General features: G+C 37.8%; 1 protein-coding gene across 2 annotated transcripts in view; it reads right to left on the reverse strand.

The window, feature by feature from the left end:
* The window catches only part of LOC127621854 (centrosomal protein of 85 kDa-like), an 89,742-nt gene that overhangs the window by 64,607 nt on the left and 12,556 nt on the right, over positions 1-12,579 (reverse strand). For both annotated transcript variants that reach the window (XM_052095628.1, XM_052095627.1), the window contains exon 2: positions 12,189-12,347. In XM_052095628.1, the coding sequence (XP_051951588.1) occupies positions 12,189-12,347 (159 nt within the window). The remainder of the gene's footprint in view (positions 1-12,188; positions 12,348-12,579) is intronic.

Below are 12,579 nucleotides of genomic sequence, written 5' to 3' on the forward strand. Positions count from 1 at the left end.
TTCAATAGCCTATAGCGCGTTGGTATCTTTCTATTACTTATTTCTCTGCATTGAGTGACAACCCTCTCAAATATAAGACACACAAACAGAACAAATAAAAGTCTCAGATTCACTGTCTGTAATTGCTAAATTCTTGCTTACTTATTGTGACATGATAGCAACCCTTCTGCTGTGATAATGCAACTTCAACTACGCTATCAATATCCAAAGTAGCTGAACGTCATGTCGCGTATTTTCTCGAAGTTGGCAGTAAAATATCAAAAGTTTTTAATTAAATATAAAGAAGTTATACAAATTTAATCCTTACTGTTTTCTCCAAGGAACTTAGCTCCTTCCTTGAGGTCTGCTCACTCTGCTGGAAAATGACTCTAGGGGCAGCGTGCGTCGAACACGTGTTCCACAACAACACTAGGCTGCCCACAGATGCGCCTGCCTAATAATCGGCTTGATATACTTGGATATTGGCCGATGCCGATTATGTAAAAAATGCTAAAAATCGGCCGATTAATCGGTCGACCTCTAGTCTAAAATATGTTCTCCAAAAAGATCCTCAAAAGGCCAGGGACAAAGCAGCTTATCAATCTGAGAAATATAATACTCACACTGTTAATATTTATTTGTAATAGACTTTTATAAATAAAAGCTTCGCTTCGAAATTTAGTGAGCTGCCTTCAATGTGCTATTTGCCTTACTGAAAATTAGCCTTTAGAGATGCTGTTCTAGAGGGCAGCTGCCTATGTAGGCAGTAAGGCGGCTCACTAGGATTTGGAACAGACTCATAAAAAGTTATACTTTTGAGCTTTATGGGGAAACCCCATTAGGGTAATTGGTATGAACCAACGCAAACCCTTTTTGCAAGGACATATATGCAAGGCAAATCAACAAATTGGACTTTACATATACTGTATGCATGAGCTGATATGAGAAATTATCCAATTTAATGCAGTCTATCATATACGTCATTGGAAATTCATGCAGAGACTATCTCATCTGAATGCCATACAAATATGGCTTATATTACATTTACAAATACAATCATAATTTGGCAATTATTTGAGAAAATGGTGCTGTAATTTGGCCTTCTGGGGAGAAACATCCATCCAAAATGTGCAGAAAATGTTAATGGAGTGTTGTCAAACATTCACTCTTTAAGCCATCATTAGCGTGATGGGTTCTGAGCAGCTGGCATATGAAATCTGTTTGGGGTGGGGGGTACATGGCACAGAAGGCCAAGGGCAAACAATACCCCCCTTAATCACAGTTAACTGCATTACACTCCTCTCAGTCAAACAGTAATAAGCTAGTCACAACAGGCTAATCGGACTGTGCAAGGAACTAATCTAGCCCAAATCTAATAGTAGGCAGCATAGTGACCCGGACTTCACTTGGAACGAGATTGTTATGTGTTAGGAGATTTGGTTAATAGCACTGGATTGATGCTTGTCTTTTAACCAGAGTGGCAGGGATTTAAAGGGACGGTTCACCCAAAAATGTTAAATTCTGGCTTTCTTTACTCACAGTCACCTTGTTCCAAATATGTATCACTTTTTTTCTTTTCTCCCCAATTTGGAATGCCCAATACCCAATGTGCTCAAAGTCCACGTGTTGGCTTAGTGACTCAATCCAGGTGGCAGAGGACAAATCTCAGTTGCTTCCGCATCTGAGACGTCCGCGCATCTTATCACGTGGCTTATTGAGTGCATTACCCTGGAAACATAGCACGTGTGGAGGCTTCACGCTATTCTCTGCGGCATCCATGTACAACACACCGTGCACCCCACCGAGCGCAAGAACCACATTATAGCAACCAAGAGGAGGAACCACATTATAGAACCCCATGTGACTCCTAGCAATTTGGTTGCTAAGGAGACCTGGCTGGAGTCACTCAGCACACCCTGGATTCTAACTCACGACCTAAGGGGTGGTAGTCAGTGTATTTACTCACTGAGCTACCCAGGCCCCAAATTGTCGTATATCTGAAGCATGTATGCTTCACACCTTAAAAACTAATTTTTACATATTTAATTTCAAATATATAAAAAAAAATGCAAATATGCATATATGAACTTTTAAGATTTTAAACTCTATGAATGACATAAAAATATTGTTTTAAATATACAAATATTTCTAAATACTTAAAATATGTTTCTCTTTTTGGTCAACATTAATTTTGGTCAATTTCACAATTGCACTGTTGTTTTGGAATTTTTGGAACTAATTAAAAAAAATATATTTAATTATTTTATAAAAAATATATAATACAAAAGTTATTTTTTTATTATATTTATGTAATATTATATTATATTATGCAATATTAAAATATCTCACTTTCACACGTCATTTTAATCCTCTCTGATTAATCCCAAGAGCCCTTATTTCTCATGTAGCAAAACCTTTGCGATTTCATTTCACTGAATCTGATGACGTGTTTGACTAATTTATCAGCATAAATCTACATTTTTTTATATTATACATTTTTTAAATATTGAGTGTAAATTTATAATATTATGCTTTGTGTTATTTTACCATGGAATTAGTTTAAAAAAAACTAATTACCACAGCTGCGAGGTGATTTCTATTACAGCTGCTGAGAAAGTGACAGTAAATTTGGCATCTTCTCCCATCTGACTGTCTTAATCAACAGCTGTCTATTGTTTTCCTCTTATGGAAAGTAATTTAAATGTAATAGTGGATTATTTATTTTGGACTTGGAGCAAATTGGTAATAATTGGACATTAATTGGACATTATTTTTCCGCTGTGCAGACATTTTCATGTGCAGGATGGCCACCACAGGTTAGAATACGCACAACTTTTCAAAGCATTTCTTTTTCTCTCGTAGATTTTGCTTAGTCTAACTATTAATTAGTTTCAACAATGTCCTGACTGTTTTAATATGTTTTTCGAATAGTTGTTTGATCTTATTTCATGTAACATGTGATCACATTAAACTCTAATGATGAAACGCGAGAACAGCACTGCAGTTCGCGCTGACTTAGGAGAGGAAGAATTATACAGCTCACAGTCCAGATGCACTCTAAACTTTCCAAACAGCTTCAGGTGATGTAGATCGCAAAGTACGGGGGAATTATAATGCACAAATACAAAATAAGTGAATACAGAAGCACACTCGTTGTGGAGTATGAGGAGCAGAGCTCTTTAAAGGAAAAATCCCAGCATTACATCTTAAATGCAGTTATATTTAATGTGTTATAGCTTTATTAAAGTTCAAATAATAAGGAAGCAGATCATGTAAATAACTACAAACTCCAAAACTGGCATTTCTCTATACGGTCAGTGCCTCTTCTATGAGTTGCGTGAATGTCCCTCAACCGTCGCACAGCCCTCACACTGTCAAACATCCCTCACACTGTCAAACATCCCTCACACTGTCAGACACATCCCTCAAGCATGCATGCTTAATGCAGCTAGATTATAACATGATGGCTTGTGACTTATTGAATCATAATATATGGCATTGTGCATTTCTTATCATGAAGAAAATTGACAATACGCAGCATTATTAAATAGACAGAGTTTGTTGAGTTAAAGATGGATTGATGTGAACAGAAAGGTGAGAGAGGGTAGTCTTTGCATTACAACCTTGGGTGTGCAATATTTTTCAATAATTCAATGGTCCCTCATCAATTATTCCTTTTACCCAATATTTTTGTGTTGTGCTTAGGGCTGGGCGACATGGCCAAAATTGTTATCACGATAATCTTTTTCATATTGTTCGATATCAATATTTATCACAATATACATTTACACATTGCGCTTTCTTTTTTTATTTCAAAGTTGACGGAAGAAAAGAAGAAAACATTTATTCTAAACGGTCAAAATAGTCTCTACAAAACTGCACAGGGGGTCCAAAGACGGCCAAAGCAGTGGATTCTGCGGGATCATTTACCAGTCCAGTATTTTTTGGAATATTTTTACATTAAAATGAAATATTTTTTATATTTATTTATATTCAGATACCAAAGTATGGGGCTTAGAAGCCCTTGTGACTGTGGAAGGATGCTGAATGTGGGTTCAGGGGTGTCCTGAGAGAACATTTAGAAAACAGGGACAGGGCAGAAATGATGCATGTTTGGTGCTAGAGAACAAAATTCAAGATTACAGCGCAGAAAGATCAGAGCTGTTGTCCACAACACTGTTGTTCTGTCGCTCTCTTCACTAGAGACGATGAGAGGGCACAACCGTTGTCATGAAGCTTGTGGTGCGGATGGAATCAATCCAGTGTCCGACGTAACCTAATTGTTAGCAAGGCAGCTAGGATTAGCAAGTTCATCCAGTCTGACCCTACGTTACCACTGGCGCGCTGTGAGCGTTTACAATTCATTCCTATGAAAGCCGAGCATCATGCTCGCAAGGTGGATCGTAGGATTGGCAGCGGTGTGGAGCAAGCTCTCTCCTAGCGCTTTGAGCGCCTTTGAGTGGATTTCGTCCGCCCTAGTGGAAATGCAGCCTGAGAAAGCCGAACTGCTTGTATTTTAGCGACACGCAGTAAATATCGAAAATTCCTCAAAAGTTTATCATGGATTTTCTTTATCGTGATATATATCGATATCATTTTATCTCCCAGCCCTAGTTGTACTATTAGCATCAAACTCTATTGAAATCAATTGTGATTCGAGTCTCCTTGTGTTTGTGTTGCTGCCTAGGTAGAGCTTTCCAAATTGGTCACTTTTGAGGTTCCGTAATGGTTAAGATATTGCCTTAGCAGGCAGCTGACTATATAGGCATTAGGCAGCAAAGCAGCTAACTACGATTTGGTACAAAGCTTATGTCCATCCGATGTGTTAGAAAGCATACTGTTAGAATGTTAAAAAACATTGCAAAAGCACATTGTGTACAAATGCACTGCTATGCATGTCACTTTGCTCACTGCATATTTATGGATGCTACAGTGATATGTAAGGTATGCTTTCCTGCTAGTTAGAGCACCTCTATGTTTATATTTGGCTGATAAGTCACGCCACTCAGGTTTCCTTTTACCACAGCCGATCCGCACTAAGCAAGATGAAACCTCACGTCAAGGACTTCATTGCGTAAGAGCTCAATGGAAAAGAATGTACCAGAAGTGCTGTGCCAAACAACATTCAAAATTATGCAGAGGACAGTGCCAAGCAAAAGTGTTTTAGACTTGAGATAAATTTACACTTTGTAGCACTGATCTGAAACAAAGGTTGACATAGCATTATAAACTTTAATCTGATTACTGTTAAGTAATTATTGGCTATTAAGCGCTATGACAGAATCAAATTCAAACATAATCTACAATCCAGCAGTTGTTGAATCAAGAATTGAAACAAGAGCGGAACCCCTGAATGAAGTCATCTGCCCCACAGGTGTAGTTACGAAGAAGCTACTGCTGCCCATAGAAAGGTATAATTAGTAACTTGGGTCAGGAGGTGGCCTGATTCGAGACTAAAGGAATTTCCTGTGCCTTGTTCTAGGTCATTTACTGGCAGCTAATTTGGAGCGATGGAATTCTGTGAGGGTAATTTCAAGGTGGATGAAAGTAGCTAAATTAATCTAAAAAAGTACACATCTCTGGCAGTTTTCTCAAGGTTAAACATATGTCATAGGTAATCCTGATGCTTTGCTAGGACATGGTTTTAAGAACGAAGACATCTCATGGCAAATGGATGCCGCTAGGTCATAAGACCCATGGTGGGCCAAAGGGCAAGATCACAGCTGATAAGTGTTTACCAACCTTAAGACACAATAACTTAATTCAGATCGGGTGATGATACAACTGCTTCAAACACCTGTCATATATATTGTAATACGTACAATTTCTTCACATATTTGGACATTAAGTCTAAAAAATGTAAGAATGTCTTTGCATTGTTTAACAAACTATCAAACAAACTGGCATTTATTTCAAGCTAATCAAGAACACATTTTTTGGGGTGAAATGATAAAACAATAGGTATAATATTCAAAGTTAAAAGTCAAAGTTTTGTCTGGTTGTCAAATGTTATTGAAACACGTCCATAGTTAAGGCCCAGGTATACTTCGTTTTCGCGAACAGAGTGTTATAAAGCAGCTGTAGTGTGCGTTCGATGCATGTGCAATACACCTGCTTTGTGACACTCTTTTAGTACAGTCAATGGCCAGTGCATACACAGACGACGCGTGCACCTGAGTCTAAGAAATCTAGGTGGCGCGTGGCCAAGCAGTGACACGCGCACCCTAAATAAACTTTGGCTTAGTCTGTTAGGAAACCTGTTTGCTCTTGAGAGAAACTTGGTTGCCATTTGGTTAAAAGTAATTGCAAAAATGGCTCAGAAAAGTGAAATCAGTTCTGAGAAACATTCTTGTATAATTTGTTTACAAATGCCTCATTGTTTTAATATCCAATACAATGAAATTAATACATTTTCCAGGTGTCCAAAAGTGTCCAAATACTTGGACCACTGTATATCAGTAGAAGAAACTTTAATACAGTTTTATTGAACATGACAACATAAAATGCACCATTTTGCATCTAAAAAGTAATTTGCCAAGGAATAATTTCAGGAACTGAATTCATCAGCCCCTTTAAAGGAATGTTCTGGGTTCTATACAAGTTAAACTCAATTAGGACTGGGACGAATCATCGATTACATAAATACGTCGGTTCGTCGCAATGGAATAATTCAAATGGCAGCACCCGGTTTAAGCATGGCTTCCCCGAAGAACAAGCTGCAGATAAAAAAAACTCGCCCACGGTCATCTAAAGCATGGGAGTATTTTAGCCAAAGACCCAACAATGTGGTGCTGTGTAAACTATGCAAATTGGAAATGGCTTATCACAGCAGTACAACCGGCATGAACGAATACTTGAAGTGAAAGCATCCCGGAGCGCTTGTCAAGACGGCAGCACCGCAAGTTACTTTTTGTCCCCACCCAAACATGATATATATAAGTATTATAACACATGCTTCTGTTAGTAGTAGTCACTTAAAATAGATTTTCTAAATGTTTCCTCATCACCCCTATGTTAAAAGTAATTTTTGCACCGCTGCTAACGTAACTTTACACCATGCTTTGTCTAATTTTGTTATTTGGCCATTTTATATTTTCTGTTTACTTTAACGGTCATGTATGAGTGAGAAAATGGTGTAAACTGTGTGACTGTTACAGTCTGTAAATCCTTTCAATTATATTCCTTGCCCCACATAGATTTAATTCAGATTGCAAAGGTTTTAGTCATTCCTGTTAGAAAAAAGTTAACTGTTGCTCGAATTGCACCACTCATTTTACTGTAAGATGAGGGGGAGGGATAGAGGAGGAGAGGTGGAATGTGGAGGGAGGGGAGGGAAAGAAGGAGGTGGAGAGAGATTGTGTGTATTTGGTAAGTTGGGTGTGTGTATTACTGAGAGTTGATTAAGAATGCACAAGTTTTAATTATTCCTGTTAGAAAAACATTTGTGTTACTCAAATTGCAGTAATTTTACTGTAAAATTATTTTATGTTGGACTTCTAAACTCAAGGTTGCACAATGTTTTGATATTCCTCCTGAAAGTCACTTGAATTACATTTTGTTTAATTTATTTTGTTGTTGGATTGCTAAATGTGAGAAAATGGTGTAAACATTTGCTTATATTTCTATGGGAAAGGGCCATTCATCAGTGATTCGCCTCTGAAAATCACTTTTGGTGCGAAAAGGCCTTAAGGGTGTCGATATGTAAAATTATGATGCTGTAAATTTAGATGCTGTAAATACATCAGTATTTTACGTTTTGTGTAGGTGCAGACATAAGAGAATGTACATTTGCTAGTACCAAACTTTACATAAGAATACATCTGCATTCTCAAGAGATCACATTGGATAAAATCACTTATTAAGCTTATCTGTATAACATTATGTACAATATTACAACTTTGTTGATATAACGATGCACTGCCAACAAACGCTGTAACGCCAGTAAATCTCAGATTTTATCACATTCAAATCATGTTAAAATGTATGTTTATATCTTGTGGCTATACCATTTTAATGTTTATGGACTGGCCCCATTCAATGTAAATGAAGTGCCTCACTGTAATGGCATTTTGTGTTTAAAAATATAAACAAAGGACAAGTCTAAATTATTTTTAGTGATAATCAACATTTGTGAACACGGAACATTCCTTTAAGCCGGTCGGCTTGGGTCACAGTGACTATGCATCTGTCTAGATGCATGTGAGATCACTTGTGCTCAAATTGACTGAGTACAAAATGACAATCAGGGTGTCCTTAATGAAGGACATGTCCCCAGGCTCACAGATATTCTTCTCTTTCTAACAAACCATAATGAGGCCATCTACTTATTCTGAAACCCACTTGAGAAGAACTTACTTTCAGAATAACAAAGCTAGGGCATTTTATAAAAGTAATAGAACAAGTATTGTTTTAGACATGAATAGAGACAAACTAGATCACTGTAATAAATCAAAGTGGAATTAGATGTTGCTGTCTGTACATTATGGCTGAATGTACAAGACTACATTGGTTTATAAAGAGTGAAAATGGAAGAAGATAACCCAATTTTAAGCCAAAAAAATTTATGTAGAGGTTTTGCAGTGGCTCCCACAATAGTTTCATGTCAATCATGGCCTATGAGTCTCTGCACCCACAATTCTTCTTGAAAGGAAGGTTTAGAAGGACTACAGGCCTGCATAAAACCACTCTTGCAAACAGGACAAAATGTTGAGATTAAAACAAAGAGGCTTATTTTGGAGAATCAGTCGTAAGCCTTTCTTTATCAGATTGTCTCTGCCCAGCTCAGCTCGACATTGCATTGTCTGCAAAATCATATAGGTCTTGAAGCAGAGAAAGAGATGTACACTGAAACAAAATTCTGTCTGGATTTATTAAGCCAGCAAAGATTTTCAAAAAGGAACATAGCCCTCATTAAAACAAAACAACTTCCTGTTTACTGGCTCTGTTTCACAGAAGTGTAAAGCCCAACGTATACTTCGGTCAAATGTGAATGCTAGCCATTTGCAAACAGGACGCGAGATGCAAATTTTGTCATCAGCAGAGTGTTTGAAAACTGTGCAAAGGTGTGTGGCCCGATTTTTCTGATCGCGCATAATCTGAACGCTTGCGCCTAGAATCATTTGAACTAATTAGTTGGTCGCACAAGGTGGCAACACACGCAACTGAGCAGTAAGATGTAATAACTGCTAAAAAACAGGAGACGAAGATGGAAACAACAACAGATCATCAAGAGTGCATGTGTAAGGAGGGCATGATACACCTGCATTTGTATAACTCGAGTCTGTGAGACAATAAAGTCTAAACTTTTATGGGTCTAAACTCCTGAAAATAATAAGCAAAATGTGTCAATTTTGATTTCATGTTGACTTGTCAATTTGCTCAAAGAGTACTGTAGTCCTCATAAGAACAACAGCAACAAAAAAAGCCTTCTTCCCTGTTTACTTGCTCTGTTATACAGATGTGTAAGTCAAATGAAAAGCGCAGATGATCTTAAGTGGATAAACAACATTCAAAATGGCATGGTCTAAAACTAGTGCATTTCTGCATTTTGTCTTTATTTTATATGCATTGATTGACAATGTCTAGCAGTGCTTGGTCATAGTTGTTTTCTCTACCATGCGGCGATATCACGGCTCTCATCCTACACAGCGATTACAGATGTTTCCATGGCTGATCTGCCCTACTTCTGGAGCCAGCTCATGCTGACTGCTTCTGAAAAAAGTCCTGAGATCATGCTTGACGGAAACATGCAGTTTTGGACTTGTTTGTGGAGTTTAAGGCATTTCAATTATGTCACAAGTGCTTTGAAAATCGGAATCACTATGGCTGGGCGATATTGTTAAAACTATATCTGTTATATCAATATCATTCAGTCTTTGATGACATTCAATATATAGATCTCAATATTTAAGAATTAGTTTTGAAAGTGCTTAAAAGGGTAATTGTTTTTTTTTATTATTATCAGAGATTATAAAAAGTAGACTCAAAATATAGAATGTAAAATAAAAAACGAAGAAAAGTTGCATATTCGATATAGAATCACAGTGATTTTCACAATGTTGCTTAATTTTATATCGCCACAAAATCACTCAGCACATTAACACTGTAGTCCGACTGAAATTGTACCAGTCCGATTTTTACGACAGACCTAGTCAATGCTATTGTAGCTTTACTTTGTCCAGCATGAATACAAATTAATCGGACCACTGTTGTGCACATGCTCCAAAAGACAGAGGAAATTAACGACATGTATATAACACTTCCTCAGCTGACGTACATCTTTCAAATGTTCGATTATGCATTGTGTCATGTTATCTTTGACAGGCAGATGAAGACTGTATCTCAATAACACAAAAACGTGCTATTGCTCGATTACAACTGTGCATGTAAACATACTGATTCTGAAAACATTGTGAATATTCTAAATATCTTGCAGGCCTACAAGACAGAACAGAATCTTTGAACAGCCCATTGTTTTGTGCTTGACCTTGATTTGAGCCTCTGCGCAGGCTGAATTATTGCACTAATCATCATTTTATCGATTCAATCTGTGAGCTGTGATCAACAGGAGTGTGACCAGGACTGGCTTAATGTCAGGTCAATACCCCCAGACAGCAGCAGTGGGACAGGAAGGGAGGATAGAGAGATAGGGATGTTGACTATTGGCTGTTGAAATGTAGGGCAGGACGATGCGCTTCCAACAGGGAGCAAAAAACAGAAGACATGATATATTATCCTTCATAGCTCCAGGCATAACTTATGAACCAATGACTGTTTGCGTTGTATTTGCTCATAGAGTTTCTTTTAATAGCGGAATTCCTGTTGAACAACTACATTACCAATAGAGAAAGCTTCACCAATCAGAGAATTGATTGTTATTATATAACTTGAGGGTGATTATAGCTGCTAAGCTGTTGGCAGTTATATACCTTCACCAGCCACTTTATTAAGTACACCTGTACATATACTTATTCATGCGATTATCTAATCAGTCTACAGGCAGTTCTGTGGACGAAATGCATGATTTTATACATTACACTGCTGCCACACGATTGGCTGATTAGATAATTGCATGAATAAGTAGGTACAGGTGTACCTAATAAAGTGGCCGGCGAGTGTACAATGAAATATATATGACCATATCAGAAGTCTCATGGTAAAACAGGGCAAAGAACATCTGGCTTGTGTTTTCAAGTGTTGACAGTCACCATTATATGAACTGAAACCTGAAAAGCCTTCAGCACCCAAACCTCAAATACCTCAGCTGAGATCCATCCCTTTTGTTATGACACTGAAAGCCAGGTGTACACTGTGCGATTTTTACTGTTTTTCACTATTGTTGCTTGTCAGATTTTACGTTAACATATAAGCATGCAAAATTAAAAAAAAAAAAAAACAATTATCAGTCTGTACAATATAAAGTACATGGCAGTGTACTATAAACAAAAGTAAGACTTTGAGTTAATTCTGGCAAAAGTTTCTGGCCAGAAGGAGGCTAAGATTCATTGCAAAGGAAAGTAATCAGCCATCGGTGACCACACTCGATCACACTGCTATAGGCACCAACAAATTATCATACACATGGTCATGGCAAAATTTTGGATTGGATGCAAACAGTTGCTTGTAAAGAGGAAAAGCAAATGGATTCCCCATTAGTCATCATTGTATAATCTCTAACCTGCACGGCCTATATCTAGAGGCTTTTAACTCTTAGTGGTTCATTTCTAAGCAACAAACACATTTAAATTTCTGCATTTGACAGACACTATATACAATGTAACTTACAGTGCATTCAAGCTATTAATTTCATCAGTATGCGCGTGCCCTGGGAATCAAACCCGTGACCTTTACATGGCTAGCGATATGCTCTACCATTAAAGCGACAGAGACGAAAATAAACAAAAGAAATATTTTCAATGCTGATAGTATTGATAAGACTTTAAAGGTGACTTCATGGCTTAATTAGTGCCAATGCTCAAAAATCCTTTTAGAAGTTCAGTTTGACTGAGACAAAGCTTAAGGAGTTAGGTCATGACTTTTTGCCCCTTTTGTAATGAGCTTTCTAGAAAAAGTCTGACTGCAAAAATCAGCCATGAATTACAAAGAGCCAATCAATAACACGTTTCACACTTCACAAAGCAGATTTAGGCTTGTCAACCATACCACCCGCAGTTTGCACTAAAGTAAGTTGTGTCATAACAGAGTCTTACCTTCTACACTGTCAGAACATGAGGTTCCGATGCCTGTGTCTCCACTGTCCGAGGCAGCGCTGTGACGTCGCCCGCGGCTGCTAATGCCAGCGGCGGAAGAGGACGCTTGCCATGCTGAGTCACAGCCTGGGACCCATCCAGGTGAGGATGTGCTGGAACCTAGGAAACAAAGAGTACAAGGTCACCATGGAGCAACAACAGAGGGATGCCGTTTTCACCGAATGCATGATATCGAACTGTATCATCATAAAAATGCCTTTGTTTATTCACACCGGAAGCCTTTTAACTAACTGAGGATTTAAAGCAAACAATGACTTAAGTGCAACAAGATACTACAAATTACAAGCTAGCCAGATAACACTTCTCTTTACTCTAAATTTCAACCATTATA

The sequence above is a fragment of the Xyrauchen texanus genome, chromosome 28, assembly GCF_025860055.1.
Source record: "Xyrauchen texanus isolate HMW12.3.18 chromosome 28, RBS_HiC_50CHRs, whole genome shotgun sequence".
Classification (NCBI taxonomy): Eukaryota; Metazoa; Chordata; class Actinopteri; order Cypriniformes; family Catostomidae; genus Xyrauchen; species Xyrauchen texanus.